The sequence below is a fragment of the Taudactylus pleione genome, unplaced genomic scaffold, assembly GCF_031769625.1.
Source record: "Taudactylus pleione unplaced genomic scaffold, aTauple2 ptg000897l, whole genome shotgun sequence".
NCBI lineage: Eukaryota > Metazoa > Chordata > Amphibia > Anura > Myobatrachidae > Taudactylus > Taudactylus pleione.
In genome coordinates this window covers 716,000-741,627 of record NW_028285298.1, presented here as the reverse complement: position 1 = coordinate 741,627, position 25,628 = coordinate 716,000, and the positions used below count along the sequence as shown (strand labels likewise).

At 47.5% G+C, this 25,628-nt stretch overlaps 2 protein-coding genes across 2 annotated transcripts in view; one reads left to right on the top strand and one right to left on the bottom strand.

Moving 5' to 3' along the window:
• Nucleotides 1-1,404, bottom strand: part of C8G (complement C8 gamma chain) — a 32,701-nt gene extending 31,297 nt beyond the window's left edge. The window contains exon 1 of the mRNA XM_088459195.1: nt 1,262-1,404. Within this exon, the coding sequence (XP_088315321.1) occupies nt 1,262-1,396 (135 nt within the window). The 5' untranslated portion in view covers nt 1,397-1,404. The remainder of the gene's footprint in view (nt 1-1,261) is intronic.
• Nucleotides 1,405-13,322: 11,918 nt separating this feature from the next.
• On the top strand, nt 13,323-24,616 carry FBXW5 (F-box and WD repeat domain containing 5). The gene is made up of 9 exons (XM_088459103.1): nt 13,323-13,422; nt 17,396-17,622; nt 18,928-19,085; nt 19,165-19,339; nt 19,431-19,579; nt 19,658-20,108; nt 21,220-21,367; nt 23,357-23,569; nt 23,667-24,616. The coding sequence occupies exons 2-9, from the start codon at nt 17,430-17,432 to the stop codon at nt 23,896-23,898; spliced, it is 1,719 nt and encodes a 572-aa protein (XP_088315229.1). The 5' UTR covers nt 13,323-13,422; nt 17,396-17,429; the 3' UTR covers nt 23,899-24,616.
• The last annotated feature ends 1,012 nt before the right edge of the window (nt 24,617-25,628 follow it).

The window sequence follows — 25,628 nt, the reverse complement described above, 5'->3', positions numbered from 1 at the left end:
ACAGCAGAGTTCCCGGCAGCGGAAGCCCGACAGCGCTGGAAATCCCGATCGTGGATAGGTAAGTATTCTCTAACCTAACCCCCTAACCCTCCTTAAGGGTGCCTAACCCCAACCTCCCCCCCAAGTGCCTAACCCTAATCCCCCCCTTCCCCGCTGCCTAACCCTAAGTCCCCCCCGGGGATGCCTAACCCTAACCCTCCCTCCCCATAGCTTAACCCTAACCCTCCCGGGGGGTTGCCTAACCCTAAGTCCCCCCCCGGGAGCCCTAAACCTAACCCCCCCCTGCGGCTGTCTGCTCGCGGCGCCCGGCATCCCTTCGATCGGGATGCTGGGCGCCTGTCTCTCGGCGTCGGGGAAATGTCAGGAGTCTACATCTAGACGCCCGGCATTTCATCCCTCGCCGGGATATGACAGTCGGGAAGCCGGCTGCCGGTATTAAGGCAGCCGGCTTCCCGATTGTATACCGTCACTATACCCTACACCAGGTTTTAACAGAGTGACTATACCTATCAGTAGGTAGGTGAGAAATTGGGTATGTTGGGCAGTGAATGGTGAGATGGGGGCATAAGGAGCAGAAGCTGGTGAGGAGAAGAGGGCATCCGTGGCTGGGTCTAGTGAAAGGGGCATGCCAAATGGAGACTAGAGAGAGAAGAGGGAGCATGTGCTCTTCTCAGTTTATTTAAGGTGACGGCGTTGGTATATTATTATGGACACCTGCATATGATGCTCTGCCTGTGGCTTAATGCACAGAGAATAAAGTCCCTGCACTCGCCCCTGCCCAATTGCCCACCCCCATCCCAACCCCTGCCACGCAGCACCTGATGCCCTCCTCTTGACACAGAAGCATGGCATGAGCTTCATACACTGCCCACCACGCTGACCAGGCTGCTCAGCATTAACGGCAGGAGGCAGTGCCACTCAGCCCTGCTCAATGATGTTTTAACCAAATACACTGATCTATAGATGCAGTATTCTGCTGCCAGGGCAGGCGGTATCACATGGCAGAAGTATGGCCGTACAGCTTTATTTTGTAGAAGTTACTTGAAAAATGTAGTAAATTTTAATGCGCAGTTGTTCAATTGTGAAATAAATATTTCCAGAAACAAAACCTTTTAATCCTGGAACTATCCCTGGAAACTGGGGGCAGCTGGCAAACACTCACATCTTATAAAAACCCCAATAACTGACCACCCCTCATTGATTCAGCCGGGGCTTTCACAAATGGATCAGCAATATTTATCAAGTGTTCTGGAGCTCTTACCTTTTTAGGATCAAACGCGGGCACGCTTTCTACCTCGTCAATGGGATTCTTCACGATCTTCTTTCCCGTCCCCCTCTGGCTGGCACAATGGGTGCAGAGGATCACAAGGAAGAAGGCGATTTTGAGGGGTAACATGACTGCACTGTGTCCTGGCTTAATGAAGCGGTCAGGAGGGTCAGCACATTCCCAGCAGTTATATTGACTTTGTGCAGACAATTGGATTTGTGTACACTGCCTGTGTTTGCTAGGTGGTTGGGAAACCTTTATCTGTGCTGTTTGCTGGAATAGACAGGGTCTGTTTCTTTCCGTTAAATATTTGTGGGGCCCAAAGGTCATTGACTTTTCGACTGCCAGCAAGCCAGGTTTTACGGTTAGCTCTGTGAGCATGGGTGCACCCTGCATTCTTCTACAACTGAAACTACATCAGTGATTCCCAAACTATGGCCATATTCAGAGCTGGACGCCATAGGCAAACGCAGGAGGGGGGTTCCGGTTGCCTGGAAACCCCCCCTCCCAAGCCCATACCATGACCACAATAGAAATAGTCATATAACAAAATTTTACTAGTGCTGCATGTTCTTCTCTATAATACAAATGAAATAATTAGTACCACCTGTGGATCTTTTTACATCTGTCAGCCAGTAATAAATACACCAGTGCACCAAGAGATCTGGAAATCATGCACTGTTAGGGATGCGCTGCTATAGATATTAATTATTAATACTGTATAATAATACACTATCCAGTGTATAAGAGACTAATATGTACATATATGTCCAGGGCAGTAATAGGTTCTTCTGATGCTCGCCTAAATTCCCGGACCTACTCCAATGGTCTGGAATGGAGCTCACGTCTGAAATAAAAACATTCAGCACAGGCAGGATGGACCTACTGCCGCATATAATGGCTTACTCTGATCGCTGGTCCGGTATATGCTGGAATTATGACACACAATACAGTATATATGACACATATAATGGCTTACTGTGATCTCTGGTCCTGTATATGCTGGAATTATGACACACAATACACTATGTATGACACATATAATGGGTTACTGTGATCTCTGGTCCTGTATATGCTGGAATTATGACACACAATACACTATGTATGACGCATATAATGGGTTACTGTGATCGCTAGTCCTGTATATGCTGGAATTAGGACACACAATACACTATGTATGACACATATAATGGGTTACTGTGATCACTGGTCCTGTATATGCTGGAATTATGACACACAATACACTATGTATGACACATATAATGGGTTACTGTGATCGCTGGTCCTGTATATGCTGGAATTATGACACACAATACACTATGTATGACGCATATAATGGGTTACTGTGATCGCTAGTCCTGTATATGCTGGAATTAGGACACACAATACACTATGTATGACACATATAATGGGTTACTGTGATCACTGGTCCTGTATATGCTGGAATTATGACACACAATACACTATGTATGACACATATAATGGGTTACTGTGATCACTGGTCCTGTATATGCTGGAATTATGACACACAATACACTATGTATGACACATATAATGGGTTACTGTGATCACTGGTCCTGTATATGCTGGAATTATGACACACAATACACTATGTATGACACATATAATGGGTTACTGTGATCACTGGTCCTGTATATGCTGGAATTATGACACACAATACACTATGTATGACACATAATGGGTTACTGTGATCGCTGGTCCTGTATATGCTGGAATTATGACACACAATACACTTTGTATGACACATATAATGGGTTACTGTGATCGCTGCTCCTGTACATGCTGGAATTAGGACACACAATACACTTTGTATGACACATATAATGGGTTACTGTGATCGCTGGTCCTGTATATGCTGGAATTATGACACACAATACACTATGTATGACGCATATAATGGGTTACTGTGATCGCTAGTCCTGTATATGCTGGAATTAGGACATACACTTTGTATGACACATATTAAAGCTGGATAAGTGCTAATTCTGCCCTCTTCATGGACTGGTCACACTCACTCTAAAATCAGGCATTTGGAAACCCCCCCTCTAGAAATCCTGCGTTTGCCCTTGGACGCAGTGGTGATTACATACGCAGGTCAAGCGATTGTGTGCCATTGCGCATGCGTATAAGCAGCACTGTGCGTGTGCAGCAATCGCATTGCGAATACGGACGCCCAAAGGAAACTATCACAAAGTCAGTGACAGGTTGTGAACCTGTGTGGGTAGTAACAGGGGTGTTCAGAAAAACGCAGACGTGTCTGACCGTGTCAACGCTGTTACATTGGGCGTGCATAAATTAGCCCTTGCGACCTCTTACGCAGCATGAGAGCCCTCTGCGTGTCAGGAGAGCTGCTGATTCTGTGGCAGGTCAGACCTGCCGGAATGGCAAGATGGCCGCTAGATGTGATTCGATGATACCGATATTTACGCAGGTGAGTGGTGTCGTACGCAGGTGAGAAGGCAGCAGTGGGTGTCTATATGCTCAGGTGATCTTTGCAACCATTAGCCTATTTTCGCAGCTGCATTGCGTACAAAATCTCAGCTGCGATCGCCTTACATTCCATCTCTGAATCGGGCCATCTGTCCCCCAGGCACACTCACAGTCCAGGTTTTCAGGATATACAGTACATACATACTTAAGCAAAGTATGGTTGATATATGTAAATGAGCGCTGTAAAGCATAATAATCATACAAACACATAAAAATTATTAATGTTTATAGTCTTTTTGAGACTGATTGGAAGTGGTGGCTATAGTTCCACAAATTGACCGTAGGTGTAAAACGTCTGTGGTGTCGGTCTCCGCCTATGCTATCCCTACCTTACCACCAGTGGTGTTTACCTTCTCCAAAAGATAGCGTCTAGCGTGTTTTGTCATGATTTCTACCATATATTGTTACAATAAGAATTTCATTGATGAAGTTAAAATCTGGTCTGATAACACGACTACGAGTTAGGTTGTATATAATTAGTAATTTGGAGTTGTGCACCTGTGATTTGTCTTTTTCTGTGCCTAAATATGTGGACAAACAGAAGTGCAAACCTGCCCACCACCACATAACTGAACCGAAGGATGACAGCTCAGCACAATTTACTTCACTTTACTACATTTTTCAAAATTTGCAAAAAAAAGCAAAAAATATGGTAGTTACTCAGATCAGCTTAATTGCATAACACAGGTGCTTGTAAAGGGCGGGGTTTACACTGAACACAGAAAAAAAAGAGACTTGCCCCCCAGCACAATGCAGCAAAAACAATACTTAAATCCTACATGATAATAGAGATTTAGAGGTATTAGTTACACACATTTGCAAATATATGAATAAGCGCCAGGCCAATCGTCAAGGCTCCTCTATACTGGCGTCCCTAACATTAAGGGGCTCACGTCCGAGAAGCAAGGCACCCCAAAAAAAATCCAGCCCAGGGCATCACACGAAAAAGGGAAAAAGGTGATAGTGAAGTATAAAGAAAAGATGTGTAAAGATAAATCAATAAGTGTTAATGAAATGATAAAGAATTAAAATGACATAAATGTACAAACAAATAGAGAAGTGATAAAAGTATTCTATGTGAATTAAGTGGTGATGCCATGAGAAAGGCCCAGTCAGAACCCCCCCCACTCCCAAACGCTCACCCCAAAATAATTATTGCTACATAATAGTAGCACCCACTCTGGGTCATATAATTCCAAATTGGTGTACTGCATGATAACAGTACATGTATGAACTTAATTCTTTATCATTTCATTAATACTTAATATAACGGAGGTTAGGAATAGAGCCGACGGCACATAAACTTCTAGTCAGGGATAGAGGGGTTAATAAAGTAAAAAATGTTTGTTTACAGTTATAGGCAGATGCGATAGGACGTTGGGTTAGGGGCGGAGTTAGTGAGAGGGTGTAGAGAATCTACTGTGGTAAAATCTGCCTCTTTTGAATTGATCTGCGACCAGGGAAGTGCAGTTCCTTTATTAGCAGATCTGTCTGTTGGGATAATCGTTTTTATTCATCCCTACTTTCTCTTTCCCTACTTTATATCTTTCCCTACTCTATTCTCTATACTTTCCCTATATATACACTCTTTTTTCTTATCTAACTTTTCTTTCTCTTTCTTTACCTACCTATCTTGCTTCCCTGCACTATGAGCCGCCCCCAGCGCGCGCGCTCGGTACCCGCCCGTCTGTCAGACGGTGGCGGGCCCGGCGCACTTTATTTCCCTCAGGTACTGCCCTCCCGGCGTTCGGGAGGGTCAGGTACAGCGGGCCCCTTAGCGGACAACGCTGCGGTCACGTGCACGCGGCCGCGGCGATCCCTCGAGACGCCACAGGTGCTGCCTCCGCCTGCACCTGGTTCCCCGCGGGTCGCCAGTACTAGTGCGACTGGGGACCAGGGCGGGCGGGGATCGGGGGCGGCCAGGCATACTATAGTGCCTGCGCGAGTCGCGGGTGCGCGCTCCGGCCGCTCTCGCGGCCAGCAGCGGGCAGTCACACCGCCCGTCCCTTCTTCCCCGGTGGCCGCTCAGAGGGAGCTGGCTGAAGTCCGGGGGGAAGGGCGGCGGAAGCGGCCACATAAGCGTGCAGGCCGGATGCCTGTCATGGCGCCGGCTTGCACGCAGGCCCACATTAATACAGGCGGGGGGCGGAGACGAAGGGGGCGGAGCCAACGCCTGCATAGTGACAGGCAGGTTAATCCGCCCCCTCTTCTGCTGCCCTCTGTTCATAATGATGCAGACATGGGGTCCCCCATGTCTGCAGTAGCCAGCTCCTCCAGGCCTGCGGGGGTGGCAGCTGCTCCGGCGTCTGCTATGCCTGCAGGGCCTGCGGCACCAGGGAGTGCTCCGTTGCTGGATGCTGGTGCCATAGCCGGACTGCTGGTGTCTGTGGTGGGTGCACTGACACCGCTTTTGACCCAGCAGCCTGGAAACGCTGACACTGGAGGCCCTTCTGCGTCAGCGGCGTCCGCCGTGCAGACGCAGCTTGGCCCTCTGGTGCAGCAATTAGGCAGGATTTGCGGTCTTTCCCTCGCTCCCATGCCCGCAGCTCCTTCCGTTTCTTTCTCTCCCTCTGCCATCTCCCTTCCTCAGCCCAATCAGGCTACGGACACAGACAATGCGCACAATGCCGCCTCAGTCTCTTCTTTTACAGACGACAGTCTGGAGGAGTTAACAGTGGTCGCAGCCCCGACCAGAAGTGCGACGGCGGAAGTCGGAGCTAACGCGGGCGCTGGAGTTTCCAATGCCCTCGCCAGCGCTTCTGGTGAGTGTGACAGTACGTCTGACTGCGGGTCTACTTCCATTTCCTCTTCCTCTTCAAGCGATAGTTCGCGGAAGGCTAGGCGTAAAAGGGCAAGGAGGTCTCGCAGACGTCGCTCACGTCGTCACAGGCATTCTAGCGAACGGTCCTCTGGCAGTAGTACCAGTGTAGATCGCGGAGTGGGTCCGGAGGATGTTGTACACTGCGCTAATACAGCTGTCACTCGAGGTATGCGTACCAGGGTTAAGCAGCGGATCAAAAAAGGGCGCTACGTAGATATGTTCACCCTTACAGCTACGGCGAAGAAAGCTGCTGCGACCGCAAAGGCAAAAGGGGGTATTGGTCTGGAGGCCTTTAAGTCTTACACGAATTGGATATCTGAGTTCTGCGTGTTCTCAACTTGCTATCTCAAAACCAGGCCTTCCGAGTACCTTAACGTAATACGATACTTACACCTGATACATGGCCTATTCAAGGCCTCACGCAGTACGGCTTGGCGTCAATACGACGAAGAGTTTCGTCGAAAACAAGATCGGGTTAAGGTCATGGAATTGGGTTGTAAAGATGTTGAAGTGTGGATGGAGGTGACCCAGCCTACACGCGTCCTTGTTGATCAGTCCCCTGGGTGGCCAGTTCAACCCTCGTCCCCCTCGGCACCAAGGACAGCCAATGGAGGGCAAAACAAGCGGAAGTGTTACGCATACAACAATGGGAATTGTACCCTTGGTAACAGGTGTCGCTTTCGACACCAGTGCCTTCGCTGCGGCGCGGCACACCCCAGTAAGGACTGCTCCCGCGGTCCAGGAGGAGCTCAGGCCTCCTCTGCAGTACCCTCTGCCAAACGGTCAGGGGCCGGGACTTCAAAGTAAAGCGTTGACCCCCATTCATCTGGATGCCATGGCAAAATGGTTAGACTGGTATCCTGTGCGGGACGCCGCCGCCTTTTTGCGTAAGGGTTTTGCAGAAGGATTTTCGCTTCCAATAATACGGCCTGTCAGTTCCGGGTCCCCTAGGAATTTACGCTCGGCCTGCGATTTACCTCACGTACTAAAGGATAAGGTTATGAAGGAGGTAGGGCTGGGTCGCATGATTGGACCTTTCCCGCAGCCTCCGATACCCGATCTGGTCCTTTCCCCTGTGGGTGTTGTCCCCAAGAAGGCCCCCGGGAGTTACCGTTTAATTCAGCACCTGTCACATCCGTCAGGCACGTCGGTTAACGACGCCATAGATGTTGAGGTCTGCCGCGTACAGTACCAGTCATTCGAATCTGCGTTAGCCTTGGTTCGCGCAGCGGGTCCGGGTTCTTTCATGGCGAAAGTGGACATTGAGTCCGCCTTCAGATTGTTGCCCCTGCATCCTGAATCATTTCGTTTCATGGGGTTTTGGTTGACGGATGGCTATTACCTGGACAAATGTCTTCCGATGGGTTGTTCTATTTCCTGCGCGTTCTTCGAGCGTTTCAGTTCCTTTCTCCATTGGTGTGTCGCGGTGGGGTCTGGGGAGACGAGCATAGCCCATTACTTGGATGACTTCTTGTGCGTAGGTCCAGCTGGCTCGCGTCGCTGCAATCGTCTCCTTTTTTCATTGCAAGCACTCTTCTCGGAATTTGGAGTACCTATTGCGCAAGATAAACTGAGGGCCCAGCCACTAAGCTGGTTTTCTTGGGTATTGAAATTGATACCTTGGAGGGTCTTTGCCGGCTGCCGCCGGACAAGATTCGTCGCTTGCAGGATACTATCCTCCTAGCGTTGGCAGGAGGAAAGGTAACTCTTCGTCAAGGTCAATCCCTGCTCGGGCTGTTTAACTTCGCGTGTCGAGTTATCCCGATGGGGAAGATTTTCTGTCGGAAGCTACAGAGGGCTTTGGTAGGGCTGCGTCACCCGCACCATTTTCTGCGACTGTCGTCTGAGCTAAAGCTGGACCTGGCGGTTTGGGACGTTTTTTTGGTCGATTTTAATGGAGTGCGCTTCTGGCCTGCGGATCCTCAGCCTAATGCTTGCCTGCAGCTCTTCACGGATGCTGCTGGATCATCAGGTTTCGGATCTTTTTTGGGAGGAGATTGGTGTTTTTCAGTTTGGCCGGCGGAATGGGTGCAGGCAGGATTGACCAAGAACTTGCTCCTACTGGAGCTGTTTCCCATAGTGGTGGCATTAGAGCTATGGTGTCAGCGGTTGCGCGACCGTTCCATAGTTTTTTGGTGCGATAACCTGGGGGTAGTACATGCGATCAATAACCAAAGATCGTCGTCGCTGCCAGTGTTGCGGCTTCTTGCTTGGCTGGTTCTGCGCGCTTTGCAGTTTAACATATTGTTCACAGCTCGTCATGTGCCGGGTACTGATAATTCCATTGCTGATGCGCTCTCCAGACAGGATTGGCGACGGTTCCGCGAATTGGCCCCGTACGCGGCATTAAAAGGTGAGCTTTGTCCATTTCATTGTTGGCAGATCATCAAACCAGAATGGAAGATCTCGCACGTCGGTCCGTGGCCCCACGGACGTTGACGGCCTACCAGACATCTTGGCAACAGTGGGAGAAGTTTTTGCAAGGGCGGAGTTCGTCAGGTAAATCTCGTGATACTAATATGGTTGCTTTTGTTTGTTTCTTGTTCGATTCCGGCAGGTCGCGGGCTTATGTTGCCCAGAGGCTTGCTGGGATTTCGTTCTTTTTGCGCCTAGCGGGGCGGAGGGACATAACTAAGGGTTTTTTAATACAAAGGGCCCTTAGGGGTTGGTCTCGCGTCAGGCCTGCCGCGGATGACCGACGTCGTCCTATTGGTCCTGATTTGTTAGCGCGTCTAGGTGAAAGTTTGACGGGCATTTGTTCTTCGCAATTCGAGGTTCTGTTATTCCGACTCGCTTTTGCGATGGCCTTTCATGGGGCGTTTTGCATCAGCGAGCTGGTAGCGTCTTCGCGCCGCGCTCAGCCCCCTCTGCTTCGTTGTCACATTTTGCTGCGTGATACGCTGCTGTGCCGTATTCGGCGTTCCAAGACCGATCAGATGGGTAGAGGTCGCTGGGTGTCCCTGAAGTCCTGTCCTGATGACGGGATTTGTCCGGTTCACTTAGCCTCCCAATATACTCTTTGCAGGCCAATGCGGCCGGGAAGTCTAAATTCCAATTTAGATCGGTCTTCCATCGCTGCATACGGCACCTCGGGCTTTCCCCTTCGGATTACGGCACCCATTCTTTTAGAATAGGTGCCGCCACTTTTGCGGCCTCCTCGGGTCTTTCTTCACAGGAGATCCAGGCTCTCGGAAGATGGAAGTCCAATGCTTACAGAAGTTATGTTCGTCTGGAATCATAAATTGTTATACTTTATTCGTTTGGACTTGAGTGCCTTGGCCAACTCGCTGCCTTTCCGGTGGGGGTCCCGAGAGATTTTGCCCTGTTTTTTGCCCTGCTTTGGACATTGATCGTTTAGCTTAAAATAATATTAATGTGAACGAATGAAATATAGAAAAGATCCAGCAGGTTTTTTGTAGGTTTTCACCTCGGGTCAAGTCTTCCTCCCCCCCTCCCACTCCTCCTTCGTGATTTACATGTTGCATATATACTTATCTATTATATTTCTGTATATTTGCAGGTTTCCAGGACGCTAGGCCCATTTGGTTGATTGGTCACTCTTTTATTTTTTGGGCCGGGCAGTCGCGCTTTGCTGAAGATGCCTCCGTGTTCCCACGTTGGGAGAGTGTTAGGTGGTTGGGGCAGAGGGGCATGCTGTGGGAAGCTTTGTTGCGCAACTTGCACAGGGCAGCAGCTGAATTTGGTCCCCCTTTAGTGTTAATTATCCATCTCGGGGGCAACGATTTGGGTCAGCAAACGCCTTAGAGTTGCGCCATGCGATTGTTCGTGACTTGAGAGAGGTGGTTCGGTTATTGCCTAACTGCCTTTTGGTGTGGTCCCCTATCATCGCCAGGCTTTCCTGGCGCTATTGCTATAATAGTGGGGCTTTGGACAGGTCCAGGAGGAAGGTTAACAAATGGGTGGCTAGGCACGTGCTGGAAATGGGAGGGCTAGTGGTGCACCATCCTTTAATTCGGATTCAGGATGCCCACCTTTTCCGCAGGGATGGAGTTCATCTTACTGAGGAGGGTAATTTTTTGTTTCTAGAAGATATTTTTGCAGTTTTTAAGGGTTTGGTTGGTTAGCATGGTGGCGGGCTGCTTCTCTCCTGAGAGCCGCTGTGGCAGGAAAGACCGGCAATATTGAAGTGTCCATCTTGCAGCAGTAATAGCGGTGCGCACCCCTTCAATGCACTGATAGGCTGATTTCACCCTATTGGGGTCAGCGGCACCTCTCGACCGAGCAGGATGAATGGTGCATTGGCATGGGTGTTGGGGCCACATCACTTGCTCTGAAAGGGATAGTTGGCCCTTTGCAAGTTTTTAAGATCACCCTACCCTTGTCTGGGATAGTTGGCCCTCACAAGTTGTGATTTACTTTCGGCCTAAGACAAGCGGACGCGGGTTAGTTGCCGTTCTTTCTCCTGCCACCATGTCTACCTTTGTAACCAAATAAAGCTGACCAATTAATTTAAACGGCATAACTTGGTCTCCTGTGTTTATTTTAGTTAAGTTTAGTTTAAGTTTATGGGTCACATCTATCATCTGACGATAGAAAGTTTATTGATTTATCTTTACACATCTTGACGATTGGCCTGGCGCTTATTCATATATTTGCAAATGTGTGTAACTAATACCTCTAAATCTCTATTATCATGTTGGATTTAAGTATTGTTTTTGCTGCAGTGTGCTGGGGGCAAATCTCTTTTTTTCCATTTTTCAAAATTTCTCAATAACAACTTTTATCTTAGAGGTGCCATGAAAACAATGCTGAAGCTCTATGGTGCCATGATTCAAAAATGTTTGTGAACCACTGATTTAACATCCAAAGTATTGTTTGCTGTGTTGTTTTGTTTCCAGTGAACAATTTTGTAGTAACTAATTCTATAGAAATCGCAGTGGCCGATTGTGTGCGTAATCGCAGTTGCGATACTTGCTCAAGCAGGCCCTAAATGCCAGTCCTTTGGAATCCAGCTGGGGTCAGATTTACTTCTTTGCAATAATACTTCCAGTAGTATTTATCTTTCTGGTATATTTCACTGCACGTAAAATACATTAATTTGCTGCTGCTTTTCCACATAGCTAACGGTGGCAGCTCTCCTGCAATCATAGAACTACAAGTCCCAGAAACCCTTGTACTCCTATACCTGGGCATACTGACATAGCTTCCAAATGTTTCAATTCAGGCGGGGCAGGCCCGATTTGAGGACACTGTCCTGCCATCCCGAGTATCAGGACTTAGGGCCTGATTCAGAGCCGCTCGTAAGCGGCCGCTCGCTCCGAGCGATGTTCGCACATCTGCGCATGCGTATGGGTCGTAATGCGCATGCGCCAACCAGTCAGTGCGATCGGAAATCGAGCGCTCGCCAAATAGCGAGTGCCTGCTAATTTGAGTGACAGGATGAGGCGTTTGTGGGTGGTAACAGGGGAAGGTGCTTGAAAACGGGGAGTGGAGATCTGAACGCAGGCGTGCCAAACGGTCAAAACGGGCGTTTAATGGGAGTGCATAATTAAGAAAGCAGCGTCATCGACCACGTCACCTGGTTGTTTCTTAGACTGAACTGTTCGCATGATTGCGGTAGGAAAATGCTACCACAAGCACTGCGAGCAGTTCATACACCTTTCAATGTACTCGATTAATCAAATAAATAGCGGAGATGACGTAGGATGCGAGCGGCCGGGGGGCGTCTTTACAAAATAGCGAGCGCATGTTTCGCTCGCTCAGACATAGAGGCGTCAACAAACCGCAAAGAGCGAGCGCTCAATTTAAATAGCCGGCCCCTTTTTCTGAACGAGCGAGCGCTAATTGCATTCGGCTCTGAATCAGGCCCTTAATCCCAGAATTCGGCACTTTTGGGAGATCTGAGTGATTTGCCTTTAATGCCACACATACCAGAGGCATGTAGGGGGTACTCTTTGGGTAAGGGGTGGCCTCTGAAGCGCTGGGCACGCTCCTGTGGAGAGCTGAGGCGCCACTTCCTGTGCGCAGTCAAAGTTTACTTGAAATCAGGAATGAGGGGAGATACTGTGTACTGACAGGGTGTGCGACTTATGGTGCTAGCAGCTAGGGATATAGCCAAGGATTGCATTCTGTGCTTGTTTAAGGTTACGGTTAGTAATCAGGAACTCTTCAGCTGTTGTAGAACTAAAAGTCTCAGCATACAGATGCGCCTAGTTACATTGTTGCTGATTGCGCCACAAAGGTGCGCACGCCTCGCGCCATGGGATTTCCCGCGTCTACATACGCTACCGTACGCTATGGCACGCACTGCGATCGCACCATGCATTCCTATGGAGGCGCGTACGCAGTGCGAGTATCCGCTCGCAGCTGTGCAGCTCGCGCTATGCGTGGTGCGATTTGCCGCGCCAGCGGGAAGGATATAGCTGGGCAAATCTGTACCATGCAGCTTCTGTACTGCATTACAGATGGAGATCCAGGGAAAGCCTGATGTACAGCCCTGCCAGACCAGCATCTACATGTCAGCACATTATCAATGATAGCGGAGGCCAATCATGCAGGCTTCTGTTTCTCCCTGCAGTACAGAGCCGTGGCCATTAGGTGGCAGTACTAAAACACTGATGATCGTGATGATACAGTACATACTGTACATGTACAGTCATTGCACTGACTATGCTCAGTCTCAGGGGGGTGCTGGGTGTCCCAGGCTGTGCACACCTCCTGCCATCAGCCACACACTGTCACAGCTGTATTATCCAGTATCTGTAGCCTCCCTGACCATAGAGTACAGTCGCTGCGAGTCCCAGATCATAGAGAGGAACGAAGGGCAGACAGGAGTACGGGGCAGGAGGATGCGGAAGTGAAGGTGAGAACTGTGGCTGGGGCAGGGTGGGGACTAGATTTAGTATCTACCCCCTAGGACAGGCGGAGGTAATAATAGTGTCTGACAGGAGGTGTCCGAGGAGCTTGCACTCTACTATAAAATTATAATGGGCAGTGCTGTTCATACTGTGCAATCAGAAACACAGGACATGAACTGTAGAGTGTACACTGACAGTATATAGCCATGTACACCCCTCACCTATATACACTGCTCATCCATATACAGTATACAGCCATGTACACCCCTCACCTATATACACTGCTCATCCATATACAGTATACAGCCATGTACACCCCTCACCTATATACACTGCTCATCCATATACAGTATACAGCCATGTACACCCCTCACCTATATACACTGCTCATCCATGTACAGTATACAGCCATGTACACCCCTCACCCATATACACTGCTCATCCATGTACAGTATATAGCCATGTACACCCCTCACCTATATACACTGCTCATCCATATACAGTATACAGCCATGTACACCCCCTCACCCATATACACTGCTCATCCATGTACAGTATACAGCCATGTACACCCCTCACCCATATACACTGCTCATCCATGTACAGTATACAGCCATGTACACCCCTCACCCATATACACTGCTCATCCATGTACAGTATATAGCCATGTACACCCCTCACCTATATACACTGCTCATCCATGTACAGTATACAGCCATGTACACCCCTCACCCATATACACTGCTCATCCATATACAGTATACAGCCATGTACACCCCTCACCTATATACACTGCTCATCCATGTACAGTATATAGCCATGTACACCCCTCACCTATATACACTGCTCATCCATGTACACCCCTCACCTATATACACTGCTCATCCATGTACAGTATACAGCCATATACACCCCTCACCTATATACACTGCTCATCCATGTACAGTATACAGCCATGTACACCCCTCACCCATATACACTGCTCATCCATGTACAGTATATAGCCATGTACACCCCTCACCTATATACACTGCTCATCCATGTACACCCCTCACCTATATACACTGCTCATCCATATACAGTATACAGCCATGTACACCCCTCACCTATATACACTGCTCATCCATGTACAGTATACAGCCATATACACCCCTCACCTATATACACTGCTCATCCATGTACAGTATACAGCCATATACACCCCTCACCTATATACACTGTTCATCCATGTACACCCCTCACCTATATACACTGCTCATCCATGTACACCCCTCACCCATATACACTGCTCATCCATGTACACCCCTCACTTATATACACTGCTCATCCATGTACACCCCTCATCTATATACACTGCTCATCCATGTACAGTATACAGCCATGTACACCCCTCACCCATATACACTGCTCATCCATGTACAGTATACAGCCATATACACCCCTCACCTATATACACTGCTCATCCATGTACAGTATACAGCCATATACACCCCTCACCTATATACACTGCTCATCCATGTACACCCCTCACCTATATACACTGCTCATCCATGTACAGTATACAGCCATGTACACCCCTCACCCAAATACACTGCTCATCCATGTACAGTATACAGCCATGTACACCCCTCACCTATATACACTACTTATCTATGTACAGTATACAGCCATGTACACCCCTCACCTATATACACTACTTATCTATGTACAGTATACAGCCATGTACACCCCTCACCAATATACACTGCTCGTCCATGTACAGTATACAGCCATGTACACCCCTCACCTATATACACTGCTCATCCATGTACACCCCTCACCATATATATTGCTCACCCATGTACAGTATATAGCCATGTACACTCCTCACCTATATACACTGCTCATCCATGTACAGCGTACAGCCATGTACACCTCTCACCTATATACACTGCTCATCCATGTATAGTATACAGCCATGTACACCCCTCACCCATATACACTGCTCATCCATGTACACCCCTCACCGATATACACTGCTCATCCATGTACAGTATAAAGCCATGTACACCCCTCACGTATATACACTGCTCATCCATGTACAGTATACAGCCATGTACACCCCTCACCCATATACACTGCTCATCCATGTACAGTATATAGCCATGTACACCCCTCACCTATATACACTGCTCATCCATGTACAGTATACAGCCATGTATACCCCTCACCTATATACACTGCTCATCCATATACAGCCATGTGCACCCCTCACCCATATACAATACTTATCCATGTACAGTATAAAGCCATGTACACCCCTCACCTATATACACTGCTCATCCATGTACAGTATACAGCCATGTGCACCCCTCACCCATATACAATACTTATCCATGTACACCCCTCACCTATATACACTGCTCATCCATGTACAGTATAAAGCCATGTACACCCCTCACCTATATACACTGCTCATCCATGTACAGTATACAGCCATGTACACCCCTCACCCATATACAATACTTATCCATGTACACCCCTCACCTATATACACTGCTCATCCATGTACAGTATAAAGCCATGTACACCCCTCACCTATATACACTGCTCATCCATGTACAGTATACAGCCATGTACACCCCTCACCCATATACAATACTTATCCATGTACACCCCTCACCTATATACACTGCTCATCCATGTACAGTATAAAGCCATGTACACCCCTCACCTATATACACTGCTCATCCATGTACAGTATACAGCCATGTACACCCCTCACGTATCGTCATGTTGGCCTGCATGTTTGCTTGATGAACGACAATGACGAACGACCCGTGGGAACGTTCGGCGTCGTTATCGTTCATCGTTTTGTTGTTAAAAAATGGACGATATATTGAACGACAGAACGATAATGATATCGTTATCGTTCCGTCGTCCACTTTATCGCCCAGTGTGTACGCACCTTTAGACTTTGTTAGTAGATATATTATTGCAAATGTCTGTAGCTTTCATTTTCTATGTATTTTCTGCTTTCACACTGCTGCCATTGACCATCATATAATAAATTGTTGTTAATCCCAATTGGATATTTTCTACAGTTCACCTGTGATTGTTTTAGAAACTCTGAGCGCTTCCCGTATCCCCTTATACAGGGAGAGCCCACATATAACCTAAGGCATAGCTGCTGTGGGTGTCTCTACTACCCATAGCTGGACATTAATGGCGCCTGTGTACTTGTTTATAGCTTTTTTTACTCATAAATGACTGAAGAGTCTCAATGCTGAGAAAAGGTTGGAAACTGATGGAACCGTGAAGTGATATGAAAATTATGCTCAGATTTAGTGAATATTGATGTAAAGATATCTGGTAAATATTTCATACAGTGTTATTCTAAGGATACACACGTCTCAGGCGTATCCAACATGCTGAAGAGGTTTCTACAGGTTCAGGGTCCTTGAATGAACAATAACTGCACTCCTCTCCATTTCCCAAAGTCCTTATTTTGGACCCGAATGACTATAATACCCCTTTTACACCAGAGCAAAAACCTGGGTTTTTGCTGGGTCTACCCAGGTCGCAGCTCAGTGTAAAAGGGTCTCTGAAAAATAACCCAGGTCAAGTGACCCAGCAATCCAACCCAGGTAGCTACCAGGGTTGGACCCACGATGGACCTGGGTAATGGTGCAGTGTAAACGGTGCGATCCGGGTTATCCGACCTGGGTCATGCCTAAAATGAGCTGATTGGTGGTTGTGGAGCAGTCACCACCCACTATTTATGACCTCACAGGTTTAGCAGAGCAGACCTGAGTTCAGTGTGAACAGGGCTGACCTGGGAGTAACCCAGATCGAAGGTGCAGTGTAAATGGGTCTGACCAGGGTTGGAACCATGTCCAAAAACCCAGGTCGCACCTGGGTTTTTGGTGGAAGAGAGGTATTATTCAGGTTTCAGTGAGCCTGAACCATCGGTGCTTTATAGTCTCCCTATTCCTACAGGTGTCAGTCAGGTTAAAGACGACAGCATGACACTATGGACGACGTGGGTCCCTCCCTCCTACCGGACAGTATCCTCTACCAGATATTCCTGAGCCTGGGGCCTGCGGACCTGCTCTCTGCTGGGTTGGTGTGCCGACGCTGGTACTGTGTGTCCCGCGACGACTTCTTGTGGAAGGAGTTATTCTATACACATTACCGAGTGCAGCGGCACATTCATCGGTACCCAGGTAAGTGTGAGAGAGAGATCTTGGAGAAATATGGATATTATTTTGCCGATTTATTTTCTGTATTAAATACAGATACGGCGATCCTGTATTAATCCGGTCATGTGCTTCCCGGTGGTTGGTCATGTGAAAGGGTCCCGCCACCAGGAAGTGGATGCCTGTACCTTGGGTCCACTGTAGGCCCTGCCCAATCTTCTCGGTATGACCAGCAGGAACAGGGCTTACAGGTGTATAGGAACAGGGTAATGTTCTGCCGATCGTAGTAGTACAAGACGTTACGTGGATATTGTGGTAAAACTGTGATTGTCGTACAGGTCTGCCGGTGGACACAGTTTTTTCTCGTTAGTAAATGATCTTGTATTTAGATTAATGGATTGAGGTCAATATTTCATCAATGAGCCACTGACACAAGCTCCAGAATTAAAGGGAAGCTACAGTAATCTTGGAAAAAGAATCCTCTGAATGTGTCTGTTTCACTTATGATTACGTCCTGGACGGTTCCCTTGTTAGTGTTTAGTACGGGAGCCGCAGGCAGCGTCTCTTCTATGTAATCTCCTGCTCTGCTTGTTATCCCGTAGACGTCTCTCCCCTCTTTCACAGGGCTGCCCCCCTCTCTAGCCCAATATCACAGATTGCGTGGCCCCAAAATGAGAGACATTTGTGGAGAGGGTAAAATAACTCTCAGTGCCACTAGGGGGCACTGCAGTCCACCAATTGTCCATTCTCATTGAAACAAGAAGTGAATATTTATGACCAATAAAACTGCTCAGCTCTGATCACTGGAGTAAAACTGAGTATACACTATACGATATATCGTTCTGACATCATAAAGCGTGCACACCCGATCCGTTGTTCACCACGGCGTCCCGTCTGCTGTTATGCACGGCAGAGGGGATGATGCGATGAATGACGCCGTGCTGTTACATGCAGCATGTGATGTCACACTGCGCCGTCATACATCGGATCGTGCAGCGTGTATGGCGCCCGCGATGTGTTGTTACATCGCATCACACTGTCGCTGGGTACACACATTGTATAGTGTGTACCCAGCTTTACAGTCTATACAAGGGATCCAAATTACAGCAGTTCTGGCGGAGGTCCAAAACGACCTTGTAACCAACGTAACATATTTATAGGATAGAATGTGCGCGATACCCACATGATTGATTTGTGTCTTGTGTTCTGAAATTGTATTACAGAAAATATTGCATAGAACATTTATGTCCTAGCATACACTATTAGGAGAAGTCTCTTTGTGTCTCGAGTTCGAGTATGTATATGATCACATGTCTGTTGTGTTGGTGACAGGCACGGACTCATGGTATGAGGAGTTCCAGCGTCTGTGTGACACAGCCCCCCGCGTGGAGGTGCAGAGACTCAGGGAGCACACAGACCAGGTCCTGCACGTCAGCTTCTCTCACTCTGGGTACCTGTGCGCCACCTGCTCTAAGGACTGTACAGTCAAGGTGAGGAGGATCCATCTCTGGTGCTCATGCCCTGGGAATTGTTTGGTCCCTGATACTTCTTCCTATTGTCCCTCTGCAGATCTGGAACACCAAGCACCCCATATGCCTCCTGGACAGCGCTAACATGAGGCCCCACCACTGGAGCTACACACAGTTCTCCCAGTTTAACGCGGACGACACGCTGCTCCTGGTGTCTGGGGTCTTCGTGGGGCCCCACAACTCATCTGCAGGAGAGATTGCAGTCTTCAGCCTAGGTAAGGTGGTGGTGGTGGTAGGGGGGTGGTGGTATCAGTGCGACGAGTGTTGAATACTTAGCGTAAGTGCTTACGTCTCTCTTCAATGCAGATGGATTTAACCTGTTGAGTCGAGTAAGAAATAAACCATATGATGTGTTTGGTTGTTGGCTTAATAACACCCACCTCGTCTCCGGGAACCTGCACCGTATGGGCCGGGTCACTTCCTGCTCGGTACTGTGGTTAAATAAGGCCTTTCAGGTAAGCACGAGGTTGGCAGAGAGAGAACGCAGGATGACGTACGCAGCCATTATATTTGTGTGCGTGTCCCGTTTTCAGGATGTGGAGTCGGAGAACCTGAATGTGGTGAAGAGACTTTTCAAGATTCAGAACCTAAACAGCAGCACCATCCGGATGGTAATGGTGGCAGACTCTTCGGACCTGCTGATGGAGGCCGGAGAGAAAGCCGGAGAGGCCACGCAGAGCGTTCCGGAGCCAGTGGAGGACATCACGGATGAGGAAGAGTCCGAGGAGGATGAGGAAGAGAGGAACATTGTTGCAGATGATGCGGAGATCGCGGCCGCTCTTCAGCTCTTCAACGGTGCCCAAGACCAGGAGGAGACGCCCCAGCCGCCAATGACCAGTGATCAGTTTGAGACCAAACTGGCGCAGTTGTACGCAAAATACAGGACAAAGCGACCAGAGAGCCCTAACGTCAAGGAGGAAACCGTGAGCAGGAAATACCTGATCTTCACCACCGGCTGCCTCACTTACTCACCCCATCAGATAGGTACGTGGCAATGATAAATGGGAATCCATATTGCACAGGTTCTGAAACTTGGTGGGTGATTCAGTACTGGACGGAATTGCAAAGCTGCACAGGGGGGGGTGGGGATAGCCCTGCTGTAGGTATTTGGGGTACTTAAATGCTCTCAATAGCTTCTAATTAGCGTCTTTGCACAAGTGGTGAAAAAAAGCATTTAGAATTTTTTTTGAACAAAAATAACTAGTCCCACCAAATTTGGGGTACATGAAAATGGGTGCAGGCATAGTTTAAAGTTACTAATGTGAAGTTTAAAAAATCGTTAAAAATCCACCTGCTGCAACCACCTGGAATCTTAAAAACACCTGGGGCCTACTTGAGGACCCTCTGGAGTCTATTTTGATAGTTTTTAAGTTTGTCCCCCAACTTTGCACTTTTTCGCTCCCAAAATGAAAGTACTTTTTTGGGGTGTTAATTTTTTTTTTTTACTTTTTTTGCCAAAGTTTACATTTTCGGGGCTTTTTCCGCCTAGTTTCATAGGCGAATCTTTTTCGCCTATTCCAATGCATTGACTTTCCGCATTGGCGAAAAGTCTTTGGATTTGAATACGGGGATAAGTTTTCGCTTGGCGAAATGACGTCACCGGCGAAAACTTTTTTATCCGAAAATGGCTTATCGCGTCTAATTGAATACGGCCCTAAGTTGGCTAAATAATAAAAAGAATAGTTATTACCATTTTGTTTGATACATCCGGAAAATTAAATTTGGCCTGGTCGTGAAGGGGTGTAACCTCTACGCTGGTCATCAAACGGTTAACATGTAGTTCAGCATATTTAGCAGATTTCCTACAGTATACATTAATATGTGTCCCAATGAGTTTGTCCTCATATACTAAATTATAAAGCAAGCGGCGAAACGCGTGTGGTACGTAGAGTCATTGTAACTGTAAAAGTTGGAAGAACACCTATATGAGCCAGCGAATGAAAGTCATCTGAGTATGGACAACCCATATAATGGCTACCACTCGGAGATATAAAACGCAGAATAAGATATTTATGAAATCTATACAATTTCTTTAGCGGCACAGCTTTATAACAGCAGTTCGGCAATTGATTAGCTCTTGTCTGTGTTCCTACAGGTATTAAGCGGCTCCTTCCTCATCAGATGAGCACAGAAGGGCTGGTACTGGGCGAAGAACGTGGCCCCAACGAGTTCTTCGATGCTCTTGACCACATAATAAACATTCATGGTCACATCATTGGCATGGGTCTATCTCCTGACCACAGGTATGCAGCCACCCATGGCTCTTAGCACAGCCGCCCATGCAATCTTTACAATTATATATGTGTCCTCAGACACCTAGCATCTATACACCATGCGGCGAAACGTGTGGTGAAAATGAGCCACCAGGTCCTGTATGACTCTGCTAGCACCGAGCATCTCTTTTTTTTTTCCAAGTCACAATTTGATGCAACTAGGACGCATCACGAGACTGCGTTGATTATTTAGACATGCAGCACTTGTATATAGGGCATAAAAGATGCTTTGCACTAGCAGAGTCGCATTGGTACCTGGTGCGCCGAGAGGGGCGGTTTGGCGTGACCGCAGCAATAGTGCATGAGGACACATCTGTGTATGTAATGTAGCCATCACTAAGATTAATGTCCTCCGATTCTAAAATCTATTTAATAGTTGTGATTTGGGTAAAATAGTCAACCTTTTTGCCTGTGACATTACGGGTTTTCCAGATTCTCTTGACACAGAAGATGACCGCTCAGGACAACAGTCCAACACTCAGTGTTTCTGCCCTACCCAGAGTCCCTGCCATTATATGCTGCATGGCGGCTTCTCTACTCAGGCCTCCAGGCGCTTCTTCCATGATCATATAGATCGCCAAGGACATAGTAGCAATTCATTGTGCGGGTTTCTCACATAAGGTCTGATTCTGCTCTCCTAACGTACGGAAATGGCGAGTTTATGAATATATATCGCCCTCGCAGAGGGGAATTTACGCATCTTTTCGTATTTCCTGCCTTTCTGAGACAACACAACTTGGATGAACCTGCTTCCGTGAAATTGGGTGTTTTGGGGCGTGAACTAGGCGGAGACCGTTCTATCGCTAATAACCACCGTGATGTGTGGGCGCCATGGGAGTGCCGTGGGCCTGTGGCGAAAGCTCTATGCATACAGGGATGGGAAGTCTGTGTCTGACAGATCCCTTGCGCCTAGAATGGAGCTGGTGCACGTGCAGATACCGACATAAATTCTATGGGCGCGCCTGGTTTCCGCTTGCAGACACGTGAACCCCCGCGTTTGTTAATCGGAACCTCACATTATCATAAGTTAGTAAATTACAACTACGCCCACTGTGCCTGAGTCTCTGGATTACCCCTAAAAACGCCTAGTTTTTAATAAACCAGCAGATGAGATATATATGCAATATTGGGGTCCCAATGGTGAGACCACATTAGAATATTGGCCCTATATTAATACAGTATATTATAACCAGTGTTCTCACCAGGGCCTTTTTCTTGGGCGCACCCAGCTGACAGTTGGAGAGTCGCGGTATCGGGCACCCAGGGCTGGCCCGCCTTACACAAGAGTACGCTGGCGCCGTGAGCAACTGAAATGCTCGCTGTACAGAGCCATCCTCGCCGGAATAAGGATCCCAGCCAAGGAGCCCCCTCCACGAGTCCACTTTGCATTGACCACGGCCCACACTGCACTGGAGGCAAGCATTGCAGACTGACAGCCCCCCTCTCCCGCCCGGAGCCCGTCAAACTATAAGTGAGATGCCCAGTTGTACAAAGGACTGCTGCTTACCCCTTATGGGGTCAGTCTAGTCCTGAGTTCCTACAACCCCCAACTACCTCATAATGACGCCCGGCTTTTCACAATTTCTGGGGAGCATACTGTTATTTATAAATACTGAACTTGTTGAAGCAGCTCAGGATGTTTGAACTAAGACATCTGCCTAAAATTGCCTGTTGAAGTCCCAGAAACTCACTGTTGCCGTTTGATGATGAAATCAAATTGAAGTAACAAACATGTGTTCTGAGATTTCAGCAGGTGATTCCAGGCAAAAGTCTGTTCCAACTTTCAGGAGACTATACCAGTAAGTTAATATACACAGGATATTTATTGTAATTAGATAAATACATTTTTGGATGTGTTACCCTTCACTTTTTGCTCTCTGTGATCTTGACTTAATGATATGGTATTTGTATGGAAAGTGTAAGGGGAACCATTAGTAACCTCTTAATTGCTGTTGCTAGGTATTTGTATGTCAATAGCCGGTCTTGGCCTCGCGACTGTGTGATCGCGGACCCCATGTGTCCTCCGCCCATAGCCGAAGAAATCGAACTTCGCGTCTTTGACCTGCGGACCCTTCGAGAGGTAAAGGAACCTCTACGAGCCCACCGTGCCTATACTCCAAACAACGAGTGCTTCTTCATCTTCCTAGACGTCAGCAAAGACTTTGTGGCCAGGTAAGTGCAACAGCTGAGAAACATTTGTTGTAGCATCAGAAGTATAAAGTCAACACTCTGTGACGTCATGGACTAACTGAGCTTTCTCTTGGTCCAGCGGAGCGGAGGATCGCTGCGGCTACGTCTGGGACCGCCATTACAACGTCTGCCTGGCCACGCTGCCGCACGAGGATGTGGTAAACTCGGTGGCTTTCAGCCCTGTGGACCAGGAGCTACTACTTAGCGCCAGCGATGACTTTACCATCAAAGTATGGCGTTCCCCTCGGTCCCTGCGCGACTCCCATGACCTGTTGAGGTCATCTCCTCGGCCTACATCCCACCAGAGCTGAGACCAGCCTTCTATTTGTAACAATGTCCTCCATCAGGTGTCTAATATGGCAACGGCCGGAAAAAAAATATTTTGGAAGTGCGACAAGTTTCCGTAAAAGGTACCTGGGACCCCAGAATCCTCTTGTATCCTTCAGTGAATAAACACAGGTCATAGAAACTTCTAAACACATGTTCCTGTGTGATCACATTTTATTTCACATCCTCGTGGTCTCCGGGAATCCAGGAGAATGGAATCTGATGTTTTATTTCTCTGGTCCAGTATATAGTTGGGTTTAATAACCCTTCTGTTTCGGTATGAGATTTTTTTTTTTTTCTTTTAATTTAATTATTTCATGTTTTCCGCAAATGTTCATGGCCGTTCAGTTTATGGAAAATCTGCGTCATTTTACGTTACAATTTAACCAGCTACTTTTTACTTTATTATGTTATCTTGGTGGTAATTGTCCTGGTAGTGGTCTGTTCCCAGCGAGGTGCCAGGACATCTTCAGTGTCGAGCATTGGAGACATAATAAATATATTCAATTGATCCAGTAGAACAGAACTTCAGGATTATCGCTCCGTAGTCACCTTGGGAGTCCTCAACCAGTTTAGGTCAATGCGGAGAGTCTCTTTGAGTCTGGGGGCTTCTTAAATATCTCCAGACTTTGCCCAACTGTTAGATGTATATGTGGTGTGACTCTGGCATTTAATTTGTTTTATTAAAAGAATTTGTGTTTGTTTTAGGATCAGTAGTGCCCTCATTTCACAGCCTTGTAGATGAGAGGGGAGTCGGACTGAATCTAAGTGAAATTTGGGGTGTGTCTGGGGCGATGACCTCTAGGTTGGAAATGTAGTGAAGACTTGGGGGTAAAGTTACTAAGCCCGGACTTTAAAAACGGCTCTGATAGTAAAGTCCAAATTCAGTGGTTTGCTTTTTATGTCAGCGACGTTTTAAATTTTGCTGTTAAAATCCGCCCTTTAGTAAATTTACCCTTTGATGTGACTCAGGTGTCAGTGATTAGTCTTGTGCAGTTGTTGGAGGTAATGGCGAGGCCTTTGTAACAAGGACAAACCTGGGCAAAGTCATCTCTATAATCCTTGCGCTTGCTGCCTATCTTGGCGTGGCGCCAGTTGACCGCACATCACTCAGTACGTAATACATAGGCCAGACCATCGGGCATAGCGGTAACTGATCAGTGAGTTGTGCCGTTTTCTCTATCACAGAAGATGAGGCGATGCTTTACATGACAGCCGATACTGATTACATGCGAGTGTCTTCACTGATCCGTGTCTGGGGGGGTCTATTCAGCAATGATTTTTTTTTTTTTACATAAAAAATATGGAAACTATGATTTCCGTATTTTTTTTATGTTATGCAGCAATGGAATAATGGGGAAGATAACGCAATTTATCTTCTCCATTAATTCCCATCTTGCAGAGCATCGCACTGTAGGGATCAGCCATTGATATCTACAGTGCTTTAACGCTTATTGCTATTCAGCAAAGCAAAAAGTGTTAAATCACTCGAAAATAATTACTTTCAGAATGGCGATTACATTTAACATTTATATATAAATGTTAAATATAAAAGCACATAAATATACGTGTATAAAGGCTAGTATAAAGCCTGTATACACATGTCAATCACTTTGGACAGGCTGGAGCTGTACTTACTCCAACGGCATTCACCGCAAGCAGGGAGGGAACAAACAGAGGGCCTGGTTCTGACCCGCTCGCGAGCGCTGTACGC

What these genes read in the sequence shown, in the direction of transcription:
- FBXW5 (XM_088459103.1), top strand. Translation starts at nt 17,430, where the DNA reads ATGGACGACGTGGGTCCCTCCCTCCTACCGGACAGTATCCTCTACCAG. An exon ending in GATTGCAGTCTTCAGCCTAG is followed by an intron (nt 19,340 to 19,430) that starts GTAAGGTGGTGG and finishes TCTTCAATGCAG; the next exon opens with ATGGATTTAACCTGTTGAGT. An exon ending in GGTTAAATAAGGCCTTTCAG is followed by an intron (nt 19,580 to 19,657) that starts GTAAGCACGAGG and finishes TCCCGTTTTCAG; the next exon opens with GATGTGGAGTCGGAGAACCT.